Genomic DNA, 27,803 nt, shown 5'->3' with positions numbered 1-27,803 from the left:
AGAAGGAACAGAACATAACCCCTTACCTTTGGCCCAGAACAGCTGGGAGAGAGACAGGAGCACTGAGAATCCAGGCACACAGTACCTTCCTAAGACTGAGGGTTAGACGGAAGAGCAGAGAACAGCATGCCTCTCACCTCCCACCTCCAGGGTAACAACTTTCTCCTAACAAGCAACAGTGGTCTGTGCTGGGAGAGAGGTCAGAGCATGCTCTCAGAAGAGCAGTGCAAAGGGGAGCAAGGAACAGAAGGCACACTCAGATGAGTTCTAGAGAGAATTTAATGAAGACACTATTTACAGAGGGTAAGGCAGATTCTGGAACTAACAGTGAGGAAGGCTGAAGCCACTGAGTAATGATCAATAGTAGGAAACTCCGAAGGCTTAAAGAGGTAAGAAGAAATAGAGTAATTGGAGTGATAGCTAGAGCCACACAAGCAGGACAACCTGGGAGCTGCTGCAGTGACAGGTGACTGCAGTCACTGCCACAGCATAAGGAATTATGATTCTATATTTTCAGTTTCTCTCTCATTTTACCCTCCTGCCAGTGTCTCTCATTGGCTGACCCAGCCAAAAAAGAGTCAGGTAGTTGGGGGTTGTTACCTATACATTAGTTCCATAATGGCACAGAGAAGACCCAAGGGTATGGATGGAGTGGGTGCAAATGGGAAATACCCAGCATGATACAACCTACCTTGACTCCTGAATCAATGCTGGCTCCATCTCCATTGCTTTGGCAGCCTCTCACTCCTCAAGGCTCAAAACTTCCCTTTATGGGGCACCTGGGTGGCTCAGTGGTTTAAGCTGCTGCCTTCGGCTCAGGTCATGATCTCAGGGTCCTGGGATTGGGTCCTGCATCGGGCTCTCTGCTCAGCAGAGCCTGCTTCCCTCTCTCTCTCTCTCTGCCTGCCTCTCCATATACTTGTGATTTCTCTCTGTCAAATAAATAAATAAAATCTTTAAAAAAAAAAAAAAAAACTTCCCTTTATCTCTCTATACTATCTTTCTGAATGATCTAAAGCATTTCCATGGCTTGTGATATCACTGATATGCTGATTACTCTTATATTTACACTAGCCCTTTGCCTTGAGTTCTATGCTCAAATCCAACAGTCTGTCAGCTACTCTCAAGTGTCTCAGACACTACATTTATGACCAATCTAAGCCTGGTAATAGTCTTAATTTCATACCTTTTGGTATCCAATTTATCAACAAGTCCTATTAATTCCAACACTAAAATATATTCCAAATCTCTCCATCCTTTCTCCTTTTTACCCTTGCCACCACATTATTCCTGATTTCTACACTTCTCTCTTATCATCCTCCAATCCATTTTAGGCTCAACAGCCAGAGGAATCATCTTAAAATGTAGACTAACTAGGTCATGCCACTTCCCTGTTTAAACTTTCCAGTGTCTTCCTCTTCTACCTTATCTTTGCTACATTCTTACTTACCACTCTCTAGCTACACTGGCTCTACCAAGTCCTCACAGAAGTCAAACTCTCTCCTAACTCAGGGACAACCCTACCCCCACAAGTCAATACTCCCTCCTGGCCCCCATGTTTCTGAACCCGTCTCTTTATCATCTTTCAGGGCAGCTTAAATGTCTCCATGGAAAGGTTTTCCCTGACCACCATGTTTTCTTCCATCCCATTATTCCCTATCTTCTCACCTATTTTATTTCTATTCCCTATCTTCTCACCTAATTTATTTCCTTCTTACTATTAATTACACTCTAATTGTTCTTTTTGGTTTTGTTTGGTGTGTTTTTATCTGTCTCTCATACTAAACTTCAAGTTCCATAAAGCAGGAAGTATTATGCCCTAGGACCGTTTTGACACCCTCATATCCCCTCAGCCTAGCATGGTGCCTGGCATAAAGCAGGTATTTCATGGGCCAGGGACTATGCCAAGTTCCATAAAAATAAGATTGCACTTGAATCTCCCTAACAACCCTAAGAGGTATATATTTTTATCATATTCACTTTGCAAGTAAGGAAACTGAGACATAGAAAGGGTAAGCAACTTATCCAGGTGACAGGTGAGATTTGAACCTAGACAATCTGATGCCAGAGCCAGCACTTTTAACCACTACATAATACCTACTCCCACATGCATTTCCATGGACAAAACAATGACTGTATAAATTCATTACTAAAGTGGAAAAATAGACATACATTGTACCTACTGGTCAGAGAGGGGAAGTCAGAGATGTTAGTATTGACGGCTTCCAGTATTAAGACCAGAAGACTGTGCCAGACTGACACATTGGAAAGAATGTGTATCAGGTACACAGAATCATACAGACACAGACGCAGGAGAGAGGGTTGTATGTTAGAGGGGAATGAGTACTTCATCTTCCTTGGATTACAAAATGAGAGGAAATGAAGAAAGAAAACAGGTAGTAAAAGTTGATGAAGCTAAATAGGGACAGTTTGTAGTCAACACAAAGCAAAGATTAGGAAATGAATGAAGAAAATCAGAATGGAGACGCAATTAGGTTCGTAATTTAGAAAGATCCCTCTGGCTACATCCTTCAAGAGAAAAAATTTTCGTAGACACCCTTGGTGTCCACTGATACTTTTTGTACAGATATATAACAAGCAAAAACTCCTTAATCTTGTACCTCTTATATAGTCATAAAACTAATTGTATATATTTTATAAGCCAAACTACAAACCAAATTAAATTTTAATTAATAGTAATTTAATGCAGTGATGTATTACTTAAATGAAATTGCTCCTCAGAGCCAGCAGTCGTATTAACTATTTTGACACACATTCATTGAAGTTTGAAGAAAAGAAAAAAGGAGATCTGAGAAATATTGCTGGTGAATTTAAATTATATCATCTTTAATGTCCTTCAGAAGTTATACGTAAAGAACTTCCTTTTAAATTATACTTTGGCTGTTGAACTATACTTGGCAGAACTATATTTCTAGAATGTGACATCTCAGATTGAACCTCAATGAATCATAGCTTCTATAAATACAACTGATGCTGGTAGGCTGAGTCCAGGGACCCAAAGAGGGTCTCCAGGACATGCTAAGGGGGTTCTTGGCTTCACGCAGCCAGCAGGAAGTGACAGCAGAGTTCACTGAACACACAGAGAGAGCAGATACAGATGGAGTATCTGGGAAACTCAGAAATGAAAGGAGCATGAGTCTCATCTCTGTTCAGGGTTTTTATTGAGGATTGTGGTCTGCTGTACATATATACTCTCGGGCATCCAGGAATCAGTTAGAATAAAGATAAGGGCCCAGGTGTATTCGTTAGACCCAGAGGGTCTTGGCCTCAAAAAAATCCAGTGTTAATGGTCTGAAATATGCACACGATAGCTTTGAACAGTCATTCTCATCTGGTCTTTCCTCGGATGTTATCTATTCTAAAGAAATCATTAACTCTTTGTCCTTTACAAGGGAGACATACACTATTTGCATTCTGAGGCATGTATAAAGTGGAGGTGCACATCCTAGCAAGAACAGAAGCAGGGAAAGAGCAAAAGCCATGTTTTTATGGAGTCATTCAGTTTTCCTATCACACAACCACAAGAATTTAAACTTTTTATACTTCTGTTTCTCTGTTAATCTTAAAATGCTTAATGCAGAGTCTGCTTTTAGGCAAACAGGGTGAGCAACAGAATGTAGAAAGGGCCTGGAGCAACCTCTCACTGAATACAGACAGGCTGACCAGCCAAACCACACAAAAATATCCATTGGCCCTAATAACCAATGGGCTACTTACAACCAGGCATAGTCACCAAAAAAGAGAAAATTCCCTAAGTTGCACACCTCACCTTCCCCCTTTAAAAACAGCCTCCACCCACTGCCTCTTTGCAGACAGTCTCTTCTTTGCTGTCCTGCTCATTCTGCTGTTGCAGTGTAGTCACTAAACTTCTATCTCTCAGGTTCTGGCTTGGGTGAATCCTTTTATCACACCCCGTCACTGACTTCCAACTGATCATTGTCCCACATTAAGAGAGACACCACACTTAATATAGGTGTGGATATAATATAGGTCTTAATATAGGTCTGGATCATCCTTATGACCACCTAATAATAAATTTCAACATGCACATCACCTTTAAATTTATTAAATAATTATTACCATATCAATTATTTGGGGTTGGTGTGAGGAAATAAGTGGACTTAATGTGTAAATACTGCTTCTCAGTATTTCCAGAGGGATGAAAGCGTAACAGATTCATGGGGCTCTACAGCAAAGAGGGATTTTCAGTATTTCAAACAGGAAACTAGAGGGAAAATTAAGAAAAGTCTAGTCAAAGCTGAATCTGCCATTTATTGAGGCTGACAATGTTGGCAGGTACTGTGATAAACATCTTACATCATTTGTCACATTTAATCTTTACAAAAACCCTATGAGATTCATATTGGTATCCATTTCTACAAATGAGGAAACAGGCTTAGAGAGGTAGGGTCAGACAACTAGAAAACGGGCAGAGCTAAGATTGGGACGACTCAAGACTAACTTCAAGTTTATGCTCTGAACTATTAGGCAATACCACCTGATTGAAGTGATTAAATAGTACTTAAGTGCTTTATAAATCCAAAGCCATGTTGTATTATGGCAAGTAGATTATGATAGATTTGTCATTAGTACAGATTTCAATAGATTGGTCTAGAAAACACTGTAGTAACGGCGGTGAAGTCAAATGTAGAGGAAGAGGGAAAAAAAACTTATTACTAAGTATCCCTAGCAGTGTTAGTAATAATTCCTTCTATTGACATGGACATTCCAAATAAGTATTAATATCTCATGAAAACCAAGGTGTCAGGGAACTGCTTTGCTACTAAATCATTTGTCTGTTTTAAGTTCAACATTTTTAGTTCTTAAAACCATGTTTGAGTGTATGTTGGATATTGTTGTTTGGATTTCTTTGAATGAAGGAGGTTATGATCTTAAAAGAGAAATAGGACCCTCATAATAAAAAAAAATTATCATTGATTCATTCAAGGAACCATATGAAGATGTTCTAACAGGATTAAAAGGGATATAAAAGATTTACTACCTGAAAATATATCCAATTCAAATTCCAAAAACTACTTTTCTTCATTTTTCCAAAACATTTCTTTTAAATAGTAGCTGGCATTTTGCATTTAATAAGAGTTGGTTTAAAAAATAACGACACTTGATCAAAAGGGGCAGAGAAATGAGTTGCTGAATACTAACAATAGAGAGGAAGATGAATAACAAATGATGTCAAAGATCTAAAATGATGATATAGGTCATTAAGAAGTGAAATTAACTTACTAGAAATAAATTAACATAAACCTTTGCTGTACTATTTGTGTGAAATTTATAAAATAAAAATCAAGGCAGAGGAGAGAAGAGAGAGATCTCTTTCCATGGTCCACTACACAAATTCTCCTCTAATTCTCAGTTCACAGAAGCCAAATAATAATATTTTGTCTAATGACTTCTATCACTACTATATTTACTCTACTTGTTCAACATTTGCATCATTCTGGGACTTTCTTTTAAATTACGATAGCACACACATACACAAAAGGCATTAATTTTCCAATTGCCTTTCACTGGCAGGTACTTAAACAGGAAAGAGAAGTTGTCACAATTGCGTTCGGATAGTTTTGACCCTCTCTAGTCTTCGTAGAAAGCGACGAAGGTATCCGCTTCCCCGGAGTTCCCCAAGCCCCGCACCACGGAAACGAAACTGCATCAGACTCCGCCCCACCGTCAGAGAGAGCCAATCAGGGTACAGCCCGGGGTGATCGCGTGCCGGGTGTCATGGCGGCCTGCAGGCATTGCTGCTCGTGCCTCCGACTTCGGCCGCTTTGCGATGGTCCCTCTCGTCTGCCAGGGCGGGATCGGACGCTCACCCAGCTACAGGTGCGAGCTCTGTGGGGTGGCGCGAGGTTCCGATCCGTGGCTGTGGATTTAGGCAGCAGGTAAGGAACAACGTGCGTCCTGTGCCCTTTAACAAGGCGTCCCGTCCAGGCAGCCCGAGGTACATTGATTTCCCAGCCTAGGAATCTGGCAGCGCGGGTCTCATTTACCCCTCTTTACCCCAAACCTAAATGCCAGATTTCTGGCTTTTTTGGATTTGGGGTATGTCTTTCGGGATTTGGTGTATGTCTCCTGGCACCATTCTCCTTCCCGCACTGTTTCAGCCTCGTGTCCTTTGCTTCTCGGTCCTCCCTTTTACCCCTTTCCGGCTCCTTTCTCCAGCTGAGTCAGTCCACCTGACTTTCGTCGCCTTTATTTGCGGACACTCGGACTCTGTAGTGGGAAACATTTCACTTCAGGATATGGAGTTGACAGTGGATGCGTGCGTCATCAAATCCAATTTATTCCGTAAATGCATGGTCAGTATGACCCTGGGTAGGAAGGAAAGGAAAACTTCAATTTATTGAACGCTAGTTACATGATACACGCTTTTTAAACCTGCAGTAAAGGTGCTTTTACCTCATTTCATGGTTCAAACAGAAGCTCAAAAAGGTTAGCTTTCTCAGAGTCACCTACTTTGAGACTATGTGGATTTTGCTTCTCTCCAAGCGCATACTTTTTCCATGAGTCCGTTTGCCATAATTCATGTCTAAAATCTCTTTTTAGGGACGCTTGGGTGGCTCAGTCGGTTAAGCGTCTGCCTTCCCCTCAGTCAGGTCATGATCCCAGGATCCTCGGATTCTCCTTGCTGGGTGGGTGGGGGAGTAGGAGGAACCTGCTGCTCCCCTTGCCTGTGCTCGAGTGCTGCCTCTTTCTCTGACAAAGAAATAAAATCTTAAAAAAAAAAAATCACTTTTTAAAAACAGATTTTTAGAGTAAATGAAATTGCTAATGCTTACTTTATATATCTACATTTTTCATAGGTACTTTAAAATCTTTGACCCTGTGTGTACAAAACCCAAAAATCTGCCACTGATTACAGGTCTTCCTAACTAACTGAATGACTGATCCTGAACAAGTTACTTTTTTGTCACAAAATGAGACTGGCCTAGGTCAAGGGTCAATTTTTTCTGTCAGGGGCCAGATGTAAATACTTTAGGCTTTGTGTGCTGCATACTGTCATATATTGGTGTATGTTTACAAACTCTTTAAAAATGTAAAAAAGAAAAGAAAGAAATAGCTGAAAGTCTGTACAGAAACAGGCTATATACTTTGTTGATCCCCAGACTAGATGACCTCTAAGGCTCTTTCCACCTCTGGCATTCTCTGATTCTGATTTTTTTTTTTTTAAGATTTTATTTATTTATTTGACAGAGAGAGATCACAAGCAGGCAGAGAGGCAGGCAGAGAGAGAGAGAGGGAAGCAGGCTCCCTGCTGAGCAGAGAGCCCGACTCGGGACTCGATCCCAGGACCATTAGATCATGACCCGAGCCGAAGGCAGCAGCTTAACCCACTGAACCACCCAGGTGCCCCTCTGATTCTGATTTTTTGAGGGAGAAAATCTCTCTTCCATTTTTCAGTAACGTATCATTCTTTGAATAAATGCCTCAGAACAAACACCTGCTGTGCAATAAACAGACTTTTTTTTAACAGACTCAAAGCAATGGTAGTAGCCCCTGCTTCCCAAATTTTCCATAATCTACTTTAAATATTTCATTTATCAGTAAACCTGGATCTCTTGTAGTTAGTTCTTGAACCTGTGTCATATGTTGCAACAACTAGATTCCTACATATCATACCTTCTGGGTAAATCAATTCTTTCATCTTTGTATTAGGTGTTTTTTTTTTTTTTTTTTTGCAACATTTATTGAATTTGACTACTATATGCCATTCACTTTATACTCATTACCATGTGTATTATATACAGCACTTTAGGAAACTATATACTATTGTGTTTTTCAAATGCTGTACTTAATACTCAGAGTAGCCTTTGAGGCAACTGTTTAATTTTCAGTTCAACAAGCTTTTATTGAGCATCTGCTGTGTACAGGGCACTGTAGATACAGATTCTGATAGGGAGTAAGATAAACACAGCTGCTAGGAAAATCACTGTGAGAGAGGTGTGAATGGGGTGCCAAAGGAGCACAAAGGCATTTCTATCCCACCCTAAATCTTGTCATGGGAGGTGAATCTTGAAGGGGGAGGAGAAGGAATTAGCAAGGAGAAAGTGGAAGTGCAATTACAGGCAGGTGACAGTGCTTTTGAGTAACTACAAATAACTCACTGTGTATGAAGCAATAGGTGAAATGTGAATTTAGCATCAAAGGAAGGCCAAGTGACAGGCAGAGGCTGAATCCTAAAGATATTTGGGGGTTTTGTTTGTTTGTTGTTGTTGTTGTAGTGAATTTTTTTCATTGGAAGTTGGATTCTACAGTTACATTCTACAGATGTTTCTTTTTTTTTTTTTTTTTTTAAAGATTTTATTGTTTATTTGACAGAGAGAGAGATCACAAGCAGGCAGGGAGGCAGGCAGAGAGAGGAGGAAGCAGGCTCTCCACAGAGCAGAGAGCCCGATGCAGGGCTCGATCCCAGGACCCTGAGATCATGACCCGAGCCGAAGGCAGCGGCTTAACCCACTGGCGCCCTTCTACAGATGTTTCTAAAAATGTTTTTTTAGAACATCTCTCTCCCTGGAGTTGTACTTCCTGTGGCAGCTGACTCTGTTCAAACTTCTCATCGTTTTTCCACGTTTTTCCCACCCTTCTTCCCACGAATAGAATCTCACTACTCATCTTAATCCTTTTTATTTAATGTTTTCAAGTATTTTTTTTGTATTAGTTATTCATTCACATTAGGTAAACATTCACATGGCTCAACATTTTAAAAGGCTCAGAAATCTCCTTCCGTAGCCACCCAAAGGCCTGTGTGTTATCAATCGTGTCTGTATCTGGAGATATTTTACATGTAAAATACTGAAGAGTAAATTGATGAGGTAAAATCAATATATATAAAAGTAGTAAGTTTGCACCAAAAACAGAACTAAAAGTGCATGAACAGGAAAAGTTACATAGGTCAGTTAACACCAGCTGAGATCATGAGATATAATGAAAAGTAACCGCCTGGTTCTCTGTGTAATATAAATTGTATATACCTGGGAGAAAAACAGTTCAAATCAGGGCAATCACCAAGTTAGGACCATAGGACTATCTGGTGGGTGCGCTAGGAACCCTACTGAAGACACTGAGTAGACTCAACAAAGGGAACAAAGAAGGCAGGAGAATGTGGTGTTTGAATAAATATATAAATCCAAGTGTTGTTTGAATAAGCATATAAATGGAAGTGTACATGTATGAGAATATCTAGGGGTACTGCAGGCCTATTTGTTTTTCTCACTGGTTCAATCAGTTCCCACTGTAAATAGGTCAGCTGTAGAAGCTTAACAGTGTTTCCTCAGCTTCACTTCTCTGCCTGCTGATAAAATTGGGAAGGGCTGCTTAGCAGAGGAGTGGGTCACGTACTCCTTGCCTTAAGCTTTGTATGTGTGCTCTCTTTGGTACACTGCTGGTCCCTGCATAGGTGGGGCCATGTGACTGCTGTTCACCAGTGGAACCTAATAAAAAGTGATATATGTCATTTGCAGACTGAAGTATTTTATTCCAGTGATGCTTACCATTATTCAGAAAGAACCCATGTTCTTAACCTCTGTTCTCTACTGCCTTCTTTTGGTCCCCTGTACAAATTATATCTCCATTAAAGAATAAAGACTTATTATCACTGAGGATATGCAAAAGAATATGCCACTGTGGGCAATCTCAAAAATTCTGGGTCCAGATCCCCATTAATGGAATAGAACTAGAGCTTTCACAGCTCCTCTTCACGGTCTTGGGGTCACGTCAATTTACTTTAGAGAATACTCCCCTTTCTTTCACAGGAATCACTCAATTTACATTTTTGGATGAAATGCCAATTCCTTTTAGGTCTTGAGAAGTACTGGTAGCATATTCTTACTCCAGAGTAAACAAAATTTCAAGACTGCAAATTTACATTTTACACATAAAACCTTGATACTGATTTTAGCTATAGGTTGGTGGGACTTCGCTTGAGTCTACACTATGTGACTGGCTCTGAGCATCTCATTCCCTCCACATACTATGCCAGCTCAAGCCTTATCTCTGCACTTCCTCATTCCATCTATCAGGGTAGACCCGTTTTTATTGTAGGCTGTCATCACAACATCTGTGTTGAACAGTAACAGAAATCCATCTAGAATTTCTCAGATATTTCTTGTGGTTAAAATCAATTTTTCAAAGTTATGATTGAGTACAAGTATACATGCTTTTTTTTTTGCTTTCAATTTTAACAAAATGAGTCTATCTGAATAGATAAATATGCTTTTCATGAACTAAGGCTTCTGACAGAAGTGTTTAATGGGTAGAAATATTGAGTTATCTCTTTATCCCTTTTGCATATGAAGGAGAGGGGGGCAGGGCATTAGCATGTGCGTATGTGTGTATGTATGTGTATTCAGCACTGGACCATGATAGAATGTTTCTGAAGCAGGCTTCATAGGACAGAACATCTTTCTTGGTATCTTCAGGAGTCACTGAGTTGGTTTGGCTTCACAAAATTCTTATGAATTTTGGTTTTTTTAACAAATTTTGCTGATCTGTTTCAAGCCTTAAGTAACCTCTTTTTGTACTCTGCAGAAGCTGGGGAATAAGGCTGATAATACCACCTATTTAATATCTATAAAGACCACTTTGTTAATATATAATTTCCATACTGTACAATTTACCCATTTAAAATGTACTATTCACAGTGTTGCAGCCATCACCACAATCAATTTTAGGACGTTTTCATCACCCCCAAAAGAAATCTCAGGCCCATTAGCAGTAACTTCCCATTTCTCCCCTATCTCCATAGCCCCAGGCAGCTACTAATCTAGAGAATTTTTGTCTCTATGGATTTGCCTCTTGTGAGCATTTCATAAAATAGAATCAATGGTGTTTGGTCTCCTGTGAGTCTTCTTTCATTTATTATGTTTTTTTTTTAAAGGTTTGAAAATTCTTTTGTTTTTTTTTTTTTAAGATTTTGTTTATTTATTTGCCAGAGATTGAGAGAGAGCACAAGCAGGTGTGAGAGGCAGAGGCAGAGGGAGAAGCAGCCTCCCTGCTGACCAAAGAACCCTATGTGGGACTTGATCTCAGGACCCTGGGATCTTGACCTGAGCCAAAGGCAGATGCTTAAATGGCTAAGCCACCCAGGTGTCCCCAGTTACTATGTTTGTAAGCTATATCCATGTTGTAACACATAGCAATACTGCATTTTTTTTTGAAGATTTATTTATTTTTAGAGAGAGGGAGAGATAAAACACAAGAGTCGGGGAGGGGGAGAGGGAGAATATCTTTCAAGCAGACTGCCTGTTGAGTGAGGTGCCTGATTTGGGGGAGGGGGTTGAGAGGGCTTGATCCCATGACTCATGAGATCACAACCTGAGTGGAAACCAAGAGTTGGACACTGAACCAACTGAGCCATCTAGGTACCCCAATACTTCCATTTTTTAAATGGCTTAATAATATTCCATTGTATGCACTGAGACCACATTTTTTTTGTTCATTCATCAGTGGATATACATTTTGATTGTTTCCATTTGGGAGCCATATGAATAATGCTGTGGCTATGAATGTTCCTATGCAAATTTTTGCATGGACATAAAAAGTTTTAATTTCTCTTGGCATTTGCTTTGGAGGAGAATTGCTGGATCATTTGGCAACTTATGTGTTTAACCTACTGAGGAACTGCCAGATTATTTCGCAAGGGAGATGTACTATTTTATATTTCCACAAATACTGTATGAGGGTTCTAGTTTCTCCATAGCCTCACCAACACTTGTTATTGATCTGTTTTACTACACATCATAGTAGATGTGAAGTAATATCACATTATGGTTTTGATTTGCATTTCCCTATGTACATGAGCATATTTTCATGTACTTAACTGGATATTTAGTAAATTTTCTTTGTATATAGACTTCTATTCAAATCCTTCACCAATTTTAAAATTAGGTTGGTGTTTTTATTTGGTTATAAGTATTCTTTACATATTCTAGATACAAGTCCCTTGTTAGATATGTGATTTGCAAATATTTTCTTTTATTCTGTGGGTTTTCTTTCACTTTCTTGATATCCCTTGAACCAAGAAAATTTTTAATTTTGATAAAGGACAGTTTATTTTTTCTTCTGTCACTTGTGCTTTTGATGTCATATATAAGGCATTGTCTAACCCGAGTTTATGAAGATTTACTCCTATGTGTTTTCCTAAGAATCTTTACTCCTATGTGTTTTCCTAGCTCTTACATTTAGGTTCATACTACATTTTGAATTAATTTTTATTTTTAGTATGAGGAAGGAGATCCAACTTTATTAACTTGTCTGCATATGGATACCTAGTTGTCTCAGCACCACTGGTTGTAAAGGCTATTCTTCCCCACCTCCACCCCACTGACTTGTCTTGGCACCATTGTTGAACATGAATGTCTTTGCAGGACAATATTTATATTTTGTCCTGAAAGTACTAGGGATACTTCAAAGGATTTTAAGTAGAGAAATGATCTTATTTGTCTGTCAAAAGGCTACTTTTATCAACAAGGGATGAGAGACTAAATGAAGGTTATAAATGGGTATTAATATTTAAGAACAACTTCTCTACCCCCAAAGTATTTTATCTTTCATTCAGATTTCTCCTGTGCCTTCATTATTTTTCCTTAAGTAGCTCTTAAATTCCCTGGTACTTTTAATAACAATTGTGAACTCTATCCCTTTTTTAACTTGTTTTTTGCTGGGTGGGGACCTGTGTGGCTTGGTTCTTCTGTTAGAATCTTTGATTATTTTATACTGAACTGCGATTTGTATTGATGACCTAAGTCCTTTTGTAATGAATTTTTATTTTTAAACAGAAAACTAGAAATATCCTCTGGAAAGCTGGCCAGATTTGCAGATGGCTCTGCGGTAGTACAGGTAAAAAGTCCAGATTTTTAAATTTTCATCTTAAAAATGCTTATGGAGACCGCTCCTGACTATCTTTACAACATCATGTCAGTTATTAGAATTGTGGTACTGTAAGCCATTTCTGGTTTCAGAACCATTCCAGAGAACCAGGGAGTCAGGGGGCTGGATTTACTAAGTGACTTAAGATATGTTTGAAACTTGGGCTTCTGTTTTGTTCTGATAATAAATTCTGTAATACTACTCTAGAGAAAGTGATTTTACTATTTTCTTTAATTGTGATAAGTGAGAAATTTTTCTTTGTACGTAGCCTAAATTTCTTCTTAAGTAGTAGAAAATACGATTGCTTGTGACTAAGCATATTAGCCTTTTCTTGATCTCGTAGAAGGGATCAAGATTTGACTAGTGATGAATTATTTTCATTTTAATTGTGTTCATGGAATAACAGTTCTCTTCCCTTGTATTTAACTGGAGCAAGGATTCACTCACTCACTACTTAGATGTTAATGTCTGTTTTTTAAGGAATTTGCCTGTGTTGTTATTTATGTTTAAGTCAGGTGACACTGCGGTGATGGTCACAGCGGTCAGTAAAACAAAACCTTCACCTTCCCAGTTCATGCCTTTGGTGGTAAGTATTTGTTGATTTATCTGAACAGTAATATGGCATAAATGTAGAGTTTGTAATATTTTTGTCTAATGTCTAACGAATACACAGTGTAAACTTCATACAACAAAGGATTTTCTTTTGTAGTTTGAGTCATTAAAAGAATTTAGACTGACTGCTTCATAATCAATTCTCATATTAGTAGTAAGCTGCTTTGAAATGGCCAGGTTGATAAGAACAGTGAAATGCATGAAGATTTTGATGTTGAATAGCAGTGAATTCATTGCTCTCATAGGTTTCCCTTCAGTATGAGTTTGCAAGTATATGTTTGGTGAGAAGAAAGGAGTGCTTTAGGAGTTTATGGCTTTTTTCTGTTATGAAAACAGAAATGCAATTTTATGTAACAGAGTTGATACAAAAAAGGGAATGTTTTATTTGACCAGAATAAGCCACTGTGGGCAATAATAAGGCTGTGTAGTTTACTGCTAAGTGGAAGACTTTTTAAAAATCAGTTTACTAAAATATTTCTATCACAGTTTTCCCTTCGCAAAGAGATATGAAATGCTAAAAGTAAATAAAATATCCTTATTTCTTAATCTGGACCATGTTGTTAGCAACCTCAGGATAATTAGTACATATACAGTGGTTCTTGGGGAATAGTTTGTTGCCATAAAAAGGAGTCAAATGAACTTCATTTTTTTTTTTTTTTCATACTATCTCAGGTTGACTATAGACAGAAGGCTGCTGCAGCAGGTAGAATTCCCACAAACTATCTCAGAAGAGAGATTGGATCTTCTGATAAAGAAATTCTTACAAGTCGAGTAATAGGTAAGATAGTAAGATAGAGGCATTAACTCTGTTACACCTGTGTTAGTATTTCTTCTATCTATATTTACAGTTCTCTTAAATTTTCTTCCATTACATTAACACTACCTGAGATTATTTACTTTTTATATCCCCTCACTCAGATATGGGCTCCAGCAAAGAAAAAACTGTTTATTCACTACTGAATCCTGGGTACTTGTTATACTACCTGACACAGAATAGGCATTCAATAAATATATGTCAATGAAATGAATGAATCTCTATTGAGCATATAAACTCTGTGGCTCTTGCCCCTACTGTTCAGTTCAGTCTATCCCTAGTATTCATTTTCATATTCATCGCAGTAAATTTTGAAAGCATTATATTCATCAACTACTGAAATAAGGCCCATAATCTTTCAAATCTTTGACATCCTTAATATTATGGGATCATTTGAGTTTATAGCTCTTCTATAAGGAAATGGTTACTTTGTGTAAATTTATATGCATTTTTCAGACATAAAATACCAAGGAAAGATTTCTTTTGGTCTCTTGCTGGTCTTAAGTCTCTTTACTTGGCTTATATATGTAACTAATGCCTATGGAACCAGGATGAAAAATTGCTCCCCAGTTTTAGACTTGTTTGTTGTGCCCTGTTAGTTTTTTGTTACTAGGACAGGATATACATTAATTGAATCATTGACATTTATCTATGACCCCTTCAGCAAATCAGCCCAAGGAAATTTTTTTTTAATATACTGAACAGCTAGCTATATTATTTTTCAGCCTGATGTTTAATAGGAGAAAAAGATAAACTGTAAAGCAACTCTTGTCAGTACTATTTAGTGTCTTTTCTTTTTTTTCTTTTGGCAGATCGTTCAATTAGACCTCTCTTTCCAGCTGGTTACTTTTATGATACACAGGTATATTCTGCTTTAGGTTTATTTGTTTCTAAATCAATAAAAAATTAATGAATTTCTATAATACTTCCTAGGCTAAACATTAGAACACAAAATAAGAATTTTTGGTAATGCTATTTTATATTAAGCTAATTTTTTAAAACATTAATAATTTTAAAAATTAATACTTATTCAGTGTCATTTTGAGTTGATACCTGAATTATGAGTAGGAGTTAGCCAACCTACGAGTGTGGGGGAAACATTCTGAACAGATGGAATGGGAAGCACAAAAGCCCAAAGGCAGGAAACAAACTGGTGATTTTTAAAGTTTAGAGTAATTGAGGAAGGAGGGGACAGACCCTTCAGACCCTGTTGTCATATTAGTGTCAGAGGCTAGGACAATTGATACAAACTAGTCTTTACTACCTATTTTACTGGGTCCTCTAAACTTCTACTTTATTATATTTTGGTATTTTTGTGAATATTATTCTCTTTCAGAATAATGACCCATATTTTAATGAACTTCTACTTGTTTCATAAAAATAAATATGCTTTGCAGATACGCCTTTGCAAGGATGTCACTGCCTCAGTAGTTTTTTTTTCTTTTTTTAGTTAAGTTGTTTTCTTAAGTACATGACATAGGCATATTATTGCAGTAGAAAGGAATTCATCATTTTGTTTTCTATATGCTGAGCAGAAAACAATATTTTTTATGTAATAGAAATAGCTAACATTTACTGAATATTTTCAACATGCCCAGTATTGTAAATGCTTTACAAATATTATTTCCTATAATTTTCAGAAAACCTTTTAAGAAAATGCTATTATTTTTCCCTTTTAAAAATGAGAAACTTTTGAGGCTTAAGTAATTTGCCATAGTCAAGCATGTATTTAGTTAAATGATAGCCAGAAATAAGGGGTTTGACTACAAAGCATATGCTTTTAAACACATAGGGCTCCTTTATGTTAGACCAAGATTTAGCCAAAATGATAGTCCTCCTAAATCAAGTAGATTTTTTTTAAGTACTCTGAATTTTTTCCCTTGTACCAGGTACTTTGTAATCTGTTGGCAGTAGATGGTGTTAATGAACCTGATATTTTAGCAATTAATGGTGGTAAGTATACAAATCAAGATTAAAATTATCATAGTCTTTTTAAAGGAATGAAATCTTTTTACTTCAGTTCTTTTTTTTTTTTCTTCTTTTTTTTAAGCTTCTGTAGCTCTCTCATTATCAGATATTCCTTGGAATGGACCTATTGGTAAGTTAAGATTTGAAAATAAAAAACATTATGTTTTTTCTTGAAATACTAGTGAGCATGCTATAGCAAGAGCATAGATTAATTAGCTCTGACTTATTATCTCATAGGGAGTTTAATTAGATGATATTCTAAGACTCCTTTCAGCTCAAGATATTTTCATTTTTGCCTTAGGTTTTGTTTTTGATAGCAAAATGTTATGGTGTTAGAGACTTTATGTTCCTAGATACTTTGACTTCTTAATTGTCTCTGTTTGAGGACTTTTGGTGTGGGGGGGGTGGGGATAGGAAATTGTTATAGTATATGGTCTTTCAGGATAAAACAAATATGTTTATAACTTACATCTCTTACAAATTGTAATCATGAAATATAAAAATGATTCATCAAGTAACTTCTGAATATCCTAAATATCAGATACTAAGTTAAGAACTGAAGGAAGAAAGGCAGTCTAGGAATAGTTCTTGCTTTCAGTGTAAGTAGGGGAAATAAACAAATAATTATTTATGAACAGTATTATAAAGCTATAGTAAAAATGATAGAGAAAGGTATGTTTAGTCTTTGAAATCATGTTGTCAAGAAGGGCTTCTCAGAGTACTCAACATTAAATTGAACCTTAGTAGGATCAAATGGTAAGCATTTGCCTTGGAAAAAGTATAGTCTAGCTTGGGAAAAGAACACGAGCATAATCACAGAAGTATGGAAAAACTAATGTATCTCAGCAGCACAGTATCTAGTGAGGCTAGGTAGGGTGAGGTAGGATGTTCTATGGGCCTTAAAAACCATAGTAAAAATATGGATTTTATTATAGTCACAATTAAAGATAGGGATCAAAGCTATCACTGGGATAGTGTCTTGAAAACAGACTTTTTATTACACAACTGCCAGTATTTTGATGTATTTTAGGGGCAGTGAGAATAGGAATGATCGATGGAGAATGTGTTATTAATCCAACACGGAAAGAAATGTCTTCTAGTACTTTAAATTTAGTGGTTGCTGGAGCACCTAAAAGTCAAATTGGTAAGTAATTTAAGTAGTACATTTGTTCTGGATTTTAAGTGTAAGTTCTGGTTTCTTAAAAATGCATTTATATTCTTCTATGTATGTGTATCTTGTCACTTAACCATAAAGATTTTTGTTCTGTTTTATTGCTGTCCTATTTTGGTGGTGCTCTTGCTTCATATCAAACAATACCTGAAATTACAGAATGCGATACAGCCTGAAATTACAGAATGTGATATATCCTTGGCTGGCTCAGTTGGTTAAGCATCTGCCTTTGGCTCAGGTCATGATACCAGGTTTCTGGGATTGAGTTCTGTATCGGGCTCCTTCCTCAGTGAGGAACCTGCTTCTCCCTCTGCCTGCTGTACCCCTGCTTGTGTGCTCTCTCTGACAAATAAAATCTTAAAGAAAAAAAAAATTAGAATGTGATATAATTTTACTTGAAATATATAAAAATCTTTATTTACCAAGACAATTCTGGTAATTATTTTTAAGCTAATAAGCTAGTCTAAAAATTGAATTTCTAAATCTGGTAATAAATTGTTTTAATAGTTTAAATATGTTAATTTAGCTAATTCATCATTCAGTGCTTGTTTAATGTCCTTTGAGAAAAAGGTGACCTGTTTCTGCAAGGTAGAAAACTTGTAAGAAATGCACTGACCATAGGTTACCCTCACTCCTTGTAATAAAAATGTCATAACTGCATGAATGAAAATTGGCCCGGTTCTCGTAAAAGAGAATTGGCTTTGACAGTAGAATGACCTGTATCTGAAACTTAGCAGCTGTCACACAGTTAACTGTGTAACCTTGGAGAGATTAATTAAGATCTTATCAGTTAATTTTACTGTGTGGTATTTGATGTCTAGGACTTTTTGAAATGGGATCTTCTGATATGGGAATATTTTGATAAAATGTAAACTATTAAGCTTTTAGTACTTTTATGTACAGTTAACATGTGAAACACATTTCGAGCTTCTTTTGGAATATTAGTCAGTGATGGAAATAGAATAAGGACTCTAGGGTAGTTAAAACATATATAAGAGGAGTTGTACATTATCTACATATTAATTAGGGTTTATGTTGTTAAATTAAATAACGGGGGGACCAAGACAATTATAATGGCTCCATGATATCTTTTTTTTTGTAAAGATAATATATTTTTTAAAAGATTTTATTTATTTATTAGACAGAGACAGTGAAAGAGGGAACACAAGCAGGGGGAGTGGGAGAGGGAGAAGCAGGCTTCCCTGTGAGCAGGGAGCCTGATGCGGGCCTCAATCCCAGGACCCTGGGATGATGACCTGAAGCCAAAGGCAGATGCTTAATGACTGAGCCACCCAGGCGCCCCAGTAAAGGTATTTATTACAGACTACATACACATGTGTGCATGCATGGGCCAGTGTGGGGAGGTGCAGAAGGAATCTCAAGCAGACTTCATGCTGAGTGGGGAGCCGTCCAGGGGCTTGATCTCACGAGCGTAAGATCATGACTTGAGCTAAAATAATCAGTTGTACGCTTAACCAACTGAGCCATCTAGATGCCCCTGGCTCCATGATACCTTAAGAAATCTAGATTCCTTCCAGCTTTCTGCTCTGCTCTCCTCAATGTGTGGCCTTCAACTTCATGCTTATGAACTTGCTTTTGGAGCTCTGGCCAACTTAACCTGACCTATAGACTAGAGGGAAAAAAAGGAGGGGAGTAACTAAAAGGTGTATTCCACCTGAGTAAGTCATCTTCCCTTTCAAGGTGCTTTACTAAAGACCTCATATAACGATTTTCACTTTCACTTACATCACACAGAACTATAACACATGACTGCAATCTTGATTACTGGAGAAACAAGGAAATGATTGTTGGACTCGAGCTCCAGAAGATGAGATTCTTACTGTGGTAGGCTATCACAGTGTGGAGAGAACATTCCAAAGATTTGGGGAAGCCATGAATAACAGATGACCCTTAACATATTTGAGCATCCCAGAAAGGGCCTTGAGCAGAGTACTGGTTCACTGTCTCAAGTTTACTTGGTCTGCATGAGAAATTTATTTTTGCTTAAAGTTAAAGTGCTCATTACTTTCACTTAGTAAATTGATTTGGCTACTTTACAGGGTTGTTGTGAAGATTAGAGTCAGGGTTTGTAAAGTGCCAAGCATAATACCTAGTTACCTAATAGGCATACTGTTAATACCTGCTGTTATCATGAAGACACAGAAATAAACTTGCTTCTGAATGGCCATAAATAAATAGCCTCTACTTGCCTTAGACTGAAGCCCTCTAATTTTATGGGGATGTTGGAGGAATGCACTGAAGATCTTTGTTGCAACTGTGGCATGCTGTAAAAACCCCATAAGCAACTTCTAGCTTGCCCTTCTTACCTCTTGCTCTCTAGATGGACGAATTAGACTCTAGAGACTGCATAAAGCATCAGAAGGTTGTTTTGACTTCATGTTCATGTGTCAAACTTAATATTGGGCCCAAGTCCAATACCATCACTATGGAACTTATGGGATAGAAAAATACAAAAAAGTAATTGCTGCCATATCATTATTAAAATATTTAGTAATCCAACAAATCTTTGGAATAAAGCCTAAAAACCAAGAATAATTTCTTCATGCGGTTGGCTGCTAGATGACTTCAGCATCATTCTGCACATTCTGCTTGCTTTCAACTGGTACACTTAATATCACTGATCTTTCTATTTATGCTAGGATATAATTTAGGAAACAGTATACCAGTAACTATTTAAGAAGAAATTTGTATCTAGAATTCACAGTTTTCAACTAATCTCAAAACTCGTTAGGGGTACCTGGGTGGTTCAGTGGGTTAAGGCCTCTGCCTTCAGCTCGGGTCATGGTCCCAGGGCCCTGAGATTGAGCCCCACATCAGGCTTTCTGCTCAGCGGGGAGCCTGCTTGTCCCCCCATCTCTCTCTTCCTACCTCTCTGCCTACTTGTGATCTCTGTCTGTTAAATAAATAAATAGAATCTTTAAAAAAAAAATCTTTAATCTTCAGCTACTGAAAATGGTTAACAGCAGTCATTTAGACAGCACTTTTTTGTGTAAATTTTTGGTATACATGGTGATGCTGTCCAGTAGAACTCTGCAATGAAGTAAATGTTTTATATGTGATTATGGCTACCGTGTACTTGAAATGTGGCTAGAGTAGCCAAGGAACTGAATTTTTAATTTTACACAGTTTTATCTAAATGCAAAGAACCGTATGGAGCTAGTAATTACCAAATTGGACAGCACAGATCTATAGATAAAAAAAAAACTAAGGAATTTCCTTCTAAAGTATTTTCAAAAATGAATTGCTTTGAAGTCTAATTAGTGAAAACAAAGTCAAGGAATATTGATTTCTTTACCATATTATTTCTTTCATATTTTCTTTTAAATCAACTTATTGAGGCATAATTTACATACATCAAATGGATTTTTAAAAATCTCCAGTTTAATTCTGCGAAAAGTGAGAGAGGATGTCATGGGAATACTGATAAGAAGAAAAATATAAGTATAATCATGGTATCATTGTGCCAGAAAAGCTGCTTTACGCCTCAAATGAAGTACTGAAACCTGACCTTGTCTTACCCTCCTCCATTTGTAATATAGTCATTTCAATATTCCTCTACATTTAGAACCACAGTAGGCCAAGTTATAATTTTTGCTTTTGCTTCAGCCATCAAACATAATTTAGAAAACTCAAGAGGAGATGGAAAGCATATTGTATTTACCCACATTTTTGCTTAGCAGTACTTTTTCTTCCTGATAGTCCATGGTTTCTTTTTTTATTTTTTCTGTTTAGAGAATTTCCTTGAACCATACTTTTAGGGTAGGTCTGCCAGTAACAAATTTTCTTAATTATCTAAGAGTCTCAATTCATTCCTAAATATATATTCCTTCATTCCTTTATTCTGTAAATATTTTCACTGGGCATAGGATTTTGGGTCAACAGTTCTTTTCTTTCAACACCTAAAATATAATATGCCAATCCCTTCCAAGCTTCATGGTTTCCAATGATAAGTCTAATATTTTAATTGCTTTTTCCATATGGGTGAGGAGGTACTTTTCTCTGGCTGGCTTCAAGATCTTTTTGTCTTTGGTTTTCCAAAGTTTAATTAGGATATGTCTCTCCTTGGGTTACCCTGTTTGGGGTTTACTCAGCTTCTTGAATCTGTGCATTTATGTCTCTGCCAAATTTGTAGAGTTTTCAGCTATTATTTTTCCAGGACTTTTCAGCCTGCCATCTTTATACTCTCTTTCTGGAACTCCATGACACAATGTTAGATCTTTTGTTTTAGTTTCACAGGTCAGCTTCAACTGACTGTTGAAATTCCAATATAAAATACAAAGCACAAAAGATTTTTTTCATTCTAGATTAGACCTAAAAGCTTTAAAAGTGATGATTAGATAATAATAAATCTTAATGACAACATTATGTGGTTTTAATATTAAATATGATAGTTACCATCACATCTGTGCATTGCATGATGTTTAACTGTACAAATTGAGAAGGGCCAAAAATGACACATGAGGAGGCAGGAATCTAGCAGAAACCTGCCTGGCAGAAACCAAAGCCAAACCTGAATAGCAGATATTACTGGAAGTGACACTGGGAGCCAGAAGTGCTACTTGGCGCTTCCCTCCTTTATACAGGAGTTTTACTATCGCAAAACCATAAAAGCAGCTTTTTTATGGGAGTAGTAACAGTCCTCTAGTTGGTTTACTTGACACAGTATCATGACAAAAGATATCCCCCCACCTGTGCAAGCATTAGACAATGTGACAATGAGAGAATTGAGTAGGAGGTCACATCAAATAATTGTTAAACAGAAAACATTGGGATGCCTGGGTGATTCAGTCAATTAAGCAGCTGCCTTTGGCTCGGGTCATGATCCCAGTGCCCTGGGATTGAGTCCCACATCAGGCTCCTTGCTTGGCAGGGAGCCTGCTTCTCCCTCTGCCTCTGCCTGCCACTCTGCGTGCCTTTGCCCTCTCTCTCTCTGACAAATAAATAAAAATAAAATCTTAAAAAAAAAATTTCACTGGATTCCTACTTTATTGATATTTTTAAATTTCATTTTAAGTATGTATTAAAAATGCAGCTTTAAAGATGGAATTTTATGGTATTTGAATTATATCGCAAAACTTATTTAATAAATAAGTATGCATAGTTTATTTTGTTTCATTTTTTTGTGAGAAATCTTTACGAAATTGAAAGCTGTAAACCTAATTTCAAGTATTAAGGTCTCTTTATTCATTTACTGCTGTTTACATTTTGGAAGGATGCTGATTCGAAGGAAAGAAATTAAAACGGTTGATATACCATTAATAAGCAAAACTGATCTGTGGTGTTTATGTTGTGTCAAGGTGCTTAAAAATGCTATACTGGTAAAAGATTCAATGGCAATCTTTTTTTCCTCCCTTTAGTGATGATGGAAGCCTCTGCGGAGAACATTTTACAACAGGACTTTTGCCATGCTATTAAAGTGGGGGTAAAATATACCCAACAAATAATTCAGGGCATCCAGCAATTGGTAAAAGAAATTGGGGTTACCAAGAGGACACCTCAGAAGTTATTTACCCCTTCACCAGAGATTGTGGAATACATTCATAAGTAAGAATATCTGTACAAAAGAAAATTTGAAAATCATTACCAGATTTAATTGTAAGCCTAAAAACTTCCCATGGAAGCATGCATGCATTACTTCTTATATGGCATCCTTCTATTTTCAAAGTGAGCGCCATAAATGCCAATCTAATGCTTTAAAAAGGGTAAGCCAGTTCTCACTACAGGTGCCTAAGTTTGAGTTTCAAATGAAAAGGGGAGGGAGTTTACTGGTTAAGATTCAGATAATCTGCATATCTGTGTCAAACAAGGAAAAAGAATAAATCATAAGATATTTGAATATCTAAGGAAACAGTTGAGGTTCTTGAAAAGAAATCAAGTATAACCTCCTCTGTATGCCCAGTGCTTAAAACAGTGCCAGCTTATAGGCAGGCACTCAGGAAGTATGAATGAAATTACCAGAAGAGTATTTCATTTTATTTCAAATAAATTGAAAAACTTAATATTTCCCTTAGTATCAGTCTTACAGTCATCAGTCAGTCAGAGACTAAAGAGATGTAAATTGTCCCCAACAAAACAGTTGCCTGCAATAACAGCCAAAGTGGAGAGAATAGAAAAAAAGCAAGAAGTTGAAAAAGAGTGGGGAGAGGGGCACCTGGGTGGCTCAGTGGGTTAAAGCCTCTGCCTTTGGCTCGAGTCATGATCCCAGGATACTGGGATCGAGCCCCATATCGGGCTCTCTGCTCCTCGGAGAGCCTGCTTCCTCCTCTCTCTCTCTGCCTGCCTCTCTGACTACTTGTGATTCTGTCTGTCTAATAAATAAATAAAATCTTAAAAAAAAAAAAAAAGAGTGGGGAGAGAAAGTTTGTATGTAAGAAAACTCTAAGGTGAAATAAATTGAACAATTAAGAAGGAAGAGCATAGTACCTGTGAGTGATTTACCTGACAGATGAGGAGAAAGAAATTTAGTATATTGTATTATAAATAGTAAACAGATTAGCTGTGCTAAAGAACAATAAATACATTTCTAAAAATTCTTTATGAAATGCTTATTAAATATTTTATCTTACTATGAAGTATTGCAATTTTGTTCATAATAGTATTTTATACTATTAACATAAGAACTATTATGCTGACATTTATTTTTTGCTTAAAATAGACTCTCCATGGAAAGACTGTATGCAGTTTTCACTGATTATGAACATGATAAAGTAGGTATTTTTGAATTTTGTCTTATATAATTGTTCTGGGAATTCTTTTTTGTCATAATTCACATAATCTGATTTATGAATTTTTATTAAAAACCTCTAAACAGAAAGCTAAAAGTGTAGTTATTTGCTTCTCCATTCTCCTTTTGTTGATTAATGCAAGTTTTAGGGAAGTGTGTAAATATATTTGAATGAATTAAATAGGTAATATTTCTTATAAATCAATAACTAGCTCTAATCTTTTAAAGAATACTACCAGTAGAGAAATCTGAGTACTATTACGTGTGTTAATTGTAACAATGTAATTGTTAGCAATTGACAACGTAACGATGTTAATTGTTAAGTGTAAATATAGAAATGTTACATATTTCTATGTATACTGAACCTCATCTCTCTTTTAGATTTCCAGAGACGAAGCTGTTAACAAGATAAGATTGGATACAGAGGAACAACTAAAAGGTAAAATTTGCTTTATTAACTTCAGAGAATCAGTTATTTCCTTGTTCCTTAGTTTCATCTTTGGTAAATAATGATGCATCCCAAGGTTACTGTTAAATTAACTTCTGTGAGGGACACCTGGGTGGCTCAGTCAGTTAGGCATCTGCCTTCAGCTCAGGTCATGATCCAGGGTCCTGAGAGAGACTCACACATCGGGCTCCCTGCTCAGTGGGAAGTCTCCTTCTCCCTCTGCCTGCTGTTCTCCCTGCTTGGCGCTCTCGCTCTCTCTCTCTGAAAAATAAATAAAATTTTTTTAAAAAGTTTCTATAAGGGGACCTGTGTGGTTCAGTCAGTTAAGTATCTGACTTTTAATTTCAGTTTAAGTTATGATGTCAGAATCATGAGGTCAAGCCCCACGTGGGACTCAGCACAACATCCGCTTGAGATTCTCTCTCTACCTCTCCTTCTACCGCCCCACCCCTTGCTCATATGCATGTGTATTTGCTCTTTCTCTCTCTCTTAAATAAATAAATAAAATCTTTAACTTCTGCGAATGTGGTCAGCACTGTACCTGATAGAGTGGGCACCAGTAAAACATTGAATGTGAAATATTCTCAATCTTTTCTGGATCAGATTCTTACACTCTATGATGGAAAACTTTGTATCATGTCATTTGAAAATGTGAAAAATACTCTTTAAAATTCTTGAGTTCTTAATCTGTGAAATTGTAATACTGATAATATCTGGTTTATGGTATTATGATAATAATTATGATAATATCTGGTTTACTTTAAATAGGTAAGTCATCTGCATTTGTACCTGCCACATAACCAAGTATTCAAAAAATGTTAACTGATGCTATTGTGGAATTGTAAAATTAAGATTTTAGAGAATTTAGCTCTCTAGAAATTACTAAGCAAAGCATTTTATTATGTAAATATCAGTCACAAACTGAATGTGTACCAAGTATGACATTTAAAGTATAATACTTAAAAATTATTCCTAACAAAGATACATTTCTTAATATGTATATCTCTCTCTGTCCATTTTTTATGTCCTGGTGAAATTTATATTTAATAAACCAAATGCTTGAGAGAACAGTGCTTAAGGCTTGGTATTAATCAGTTGATAAAGTAGCTTAACATTTAAAAACATAAGCCTAGAAAGGCAAACAAACCTGTATTCGGGTCACAGTTCTATCTGTCACTGCCTGTATGATCTCAGGCAATGTACTTTGTTAAGCCTTTTTTTTCTTCTTTAGAATGGTGGTAATAATAAAATATACTTCATAAGTTGTTAGAAAGATTAAAGGCATTAAAAAAGAAACATGTATAGCACATGGTTCCTGAAAGAAATTAATAAATGTTAACTAAAAAGGCAACAGTAGGGACTTGTAACATACAAAGCAAATTATTTCTCTATTTGCAGACTAAGAGAAAAGTTCCTAAGGCAAAACATTGAAGGTGATTACTCTTAATCTTAAAAGTGTCACTCAGACCTTTTAATAAGATGGCTGGATTTGTTAGTAACATAATACAATAGAGAACTAATAACAAAGCCCTGTTGTTCTGGTAGAAAACAAATTAAGTTCTCAATAACAATATGTTTGAGGTATAATACTTGTGTCTTTCCTACTTGAGAATATTTGATTTGTCTGCTTTGTTTGCTTGAGGACTAAATAGTTCAGCATCAATTCCCTTGGTTTACTACCATAATGAACTGATTTGATACTATGAATTGAAGAGAAATCGTGTCTTCTAAAGAGAAAACCTTTGTTTTGGTTTGTCTTTCTTTCTGTAGAAAAATTTCCAGAGGCTGATACATTCGAAATAATAGAATCCTTCAATGTTGTTGCAAAGGAGGTTTTTAGAAGTATTATTTTAAATGAATACAAAAGGTAAATATATCCTTTTTTGATGGAATTGAAGTATGTGCCTCTGTAAGTTGTCTTGAAAGTGGCAACTTGCTCAAAGCAAGGAAATGATTTTTTTTAAGTGAACATTAAAGAATTAGGGTATTTCATAAATGGGTGTCAAAAAATGTGTGGATGTGCCTGTTTCTCTGTGGGACTTGTGTGTAGAGCAGTGGTTCACAACCCTGAATCCACATCAGAATTGCCTTGCAGAACTTCTTTAACAGTAGAAGTGAATGGGTCACAACCTGAGATTGTGATTCAGTGGGATTTAGGGTGGGGATCAGGTATCTGTATTATTTTTTAAAGTTCTTAAATTTCTCAGGTGATACGTTACACAGCTGGAGTTGAGCACTCCTTGGTAGGAATAAGAAATAATGGGTGATATTTCTGATTCTGAACACTGCTTTACATACTTTTTTCCTTTATTACTATAGGTGCGATGGTCGAGATTTGACTTCACTTCGGAATATAAATTGTGAGGTAGATATGTTTAAAACTCTTCATGGATCAGCATTATTTCAGAGGGGACAAACACAGGTAATATATATAAAATGCTGTAGTTATTTGCTGATTCCAGGTTGCTTAATTACATCTCACAGAAGTACATTATGTAGACAGTATAGATTTTTATCATATGGAATTTGTTAACACCTGACTTTTAAAAAAAATATTTTTAACAGCTTTTTTGAGGTATAATTGCCATCCAAGAAAATGCACATATTTAAAGTGTATGTTTAATAGGTTTTCACGTGTATACAACTGGGAAGCTGTCACCAAAGTCAATGAACATACCAGTCACCCCCAAAAGGTTCTTCCTGCCTCTCTATAATCCCTTCTTCCCTGCTCCCCTCCCCTTCCTTAGGCAACTGTTGATCTGCTTTTGTCACTATAAATTGCTTTGCATTTTCTAGAATTACCTGGTATCTTTATCATATATGATATTTTTCTTTTACTCTTGATACACAAAATTGAGTAACTCATACACTCTTTAGTTTTGTTTTTGTTTTTTTTTTTTTAAGATTTTTTTTTTTTTTTTTTTTTTGACAGACAGAGACCACAAGTAGGCAGAGAGGCAGGCAGAGAGAGAGAGGAGGAAGCAGGCTCCCTGCTGAGCAGAGAGCCCCTATGGGGGCTCCATCCCAGGACTCTGGGATCATGACCTGAGCCGAATGCAGAGGCTTTAACCCACTGAGCCACCCAGGCGTCCACACTTAGTTTTTAGCATATTGTTTATTTTTGGTCTTTTCAGGGCCC

The 27,803-nt window shown here is 36.7% G+C and overlaps 1 protein-coding gene and 1 long non-coding RNA gene across 4 annotated transcripts in view; one reads left to right on the top strand and one right to left on the bottom strand.

The window, feature by feature from the left end:
- Positions 1-3,165: 3,165 nt before the first annotated feature.
- The window catches only part of LOC131840149 (uncharacterized), a 38,390-nt gene continuing 13,752 nt past the window's right edge, over positions 3,166-27,803 (bottom strand). Inside the window, exons 2-3 of one of the 2 annotated variants that reach the window (XR_009357218.1) lie at positions 6,439-6,753; positions 3,166-6,350 (exon numbers count right to left, since the gene is read on the bottom strand). This is a non-coding gene — a long non-coding RNA (uncharacterized LOC131840149). The remainder of the gene's footprint in view (positions 6,351-6,438; positions 6,754-27,803) is intronic. The other variant, XR_009357219.1, reaches the window with a different exon arrangement.
- PNPT1 (polyribonucleotide nucleotidyltransferase 1) overlaps positions 5,761-27,803 on the top strand; it is a 46,076-nt gene continuing 24,033 nt past the window's right edge. Inside the window, exons 1-13 of one of the 2 annotated variants that reach the window (XM_059187708.1) lie at positions 5,761-5,921; positions 12,816-12,876; positions 13,418-13,492; positions 14,191-14,296; positions 15,145-15,194; positions 16,222-16,285; positions 16,383-16,430; positions 17,331-17,444; positions 22,850-23,036; positions 24,148-24,199; positions 24,598-24,655; positions 26,435-26,531; positions 26,984-27,086. In XM_059187708.1, coding sequence (XP_059043691.1) covers positions 5,761-5,921; positions 12,816-12,876; positions 13,418-13,492; positions 14,191-14,296; positions 15,145-15,194; positions 16,222-16,285; positions 16,383-16,430; positions 17,331-17,444; positions 22,850-23,036; positions 24,148-24,199; positions 24,598-24,655; positions 26,435-26,531; positions 26,984-27,086 — 1,176 coding nt within the window. The remainder of the gene's footprint in view (positions 5,922-12,815; positions 12,877-13,417; positions 13,493-14,190; positions 14,297-15,144; positions 15,195-16,221; positions 16,286-16,382; positions 16,431-17,330; positions 17,445-22,849; positions 23,037-24,147; positions 24,200-24,597; positions 24,656-26,434; positions 26,532-26,983; positions 27,087-27,803) is intronic. The other variant, XM_059187709.1, reaches the window with a different exon arrangement.

This window comes from Mustela lutreola, chromosome 9 (assembly GCF_030435805.1).
Source record: "Mustela lutreola isolate mMusLut2 chromosome 9, mMusLut2.pri, whole genome shotgun sequence".
Taxonomy (NCBI): domain Eukaryota; kingdom Metazoa; phylum Chordata; class Mammalia; order Carnivora; family Mustelidae; genus Mustela; species Mustela lutreola.
This window is presented reverse-complemented; position numbering and strand designations above follow the sequence as displayed.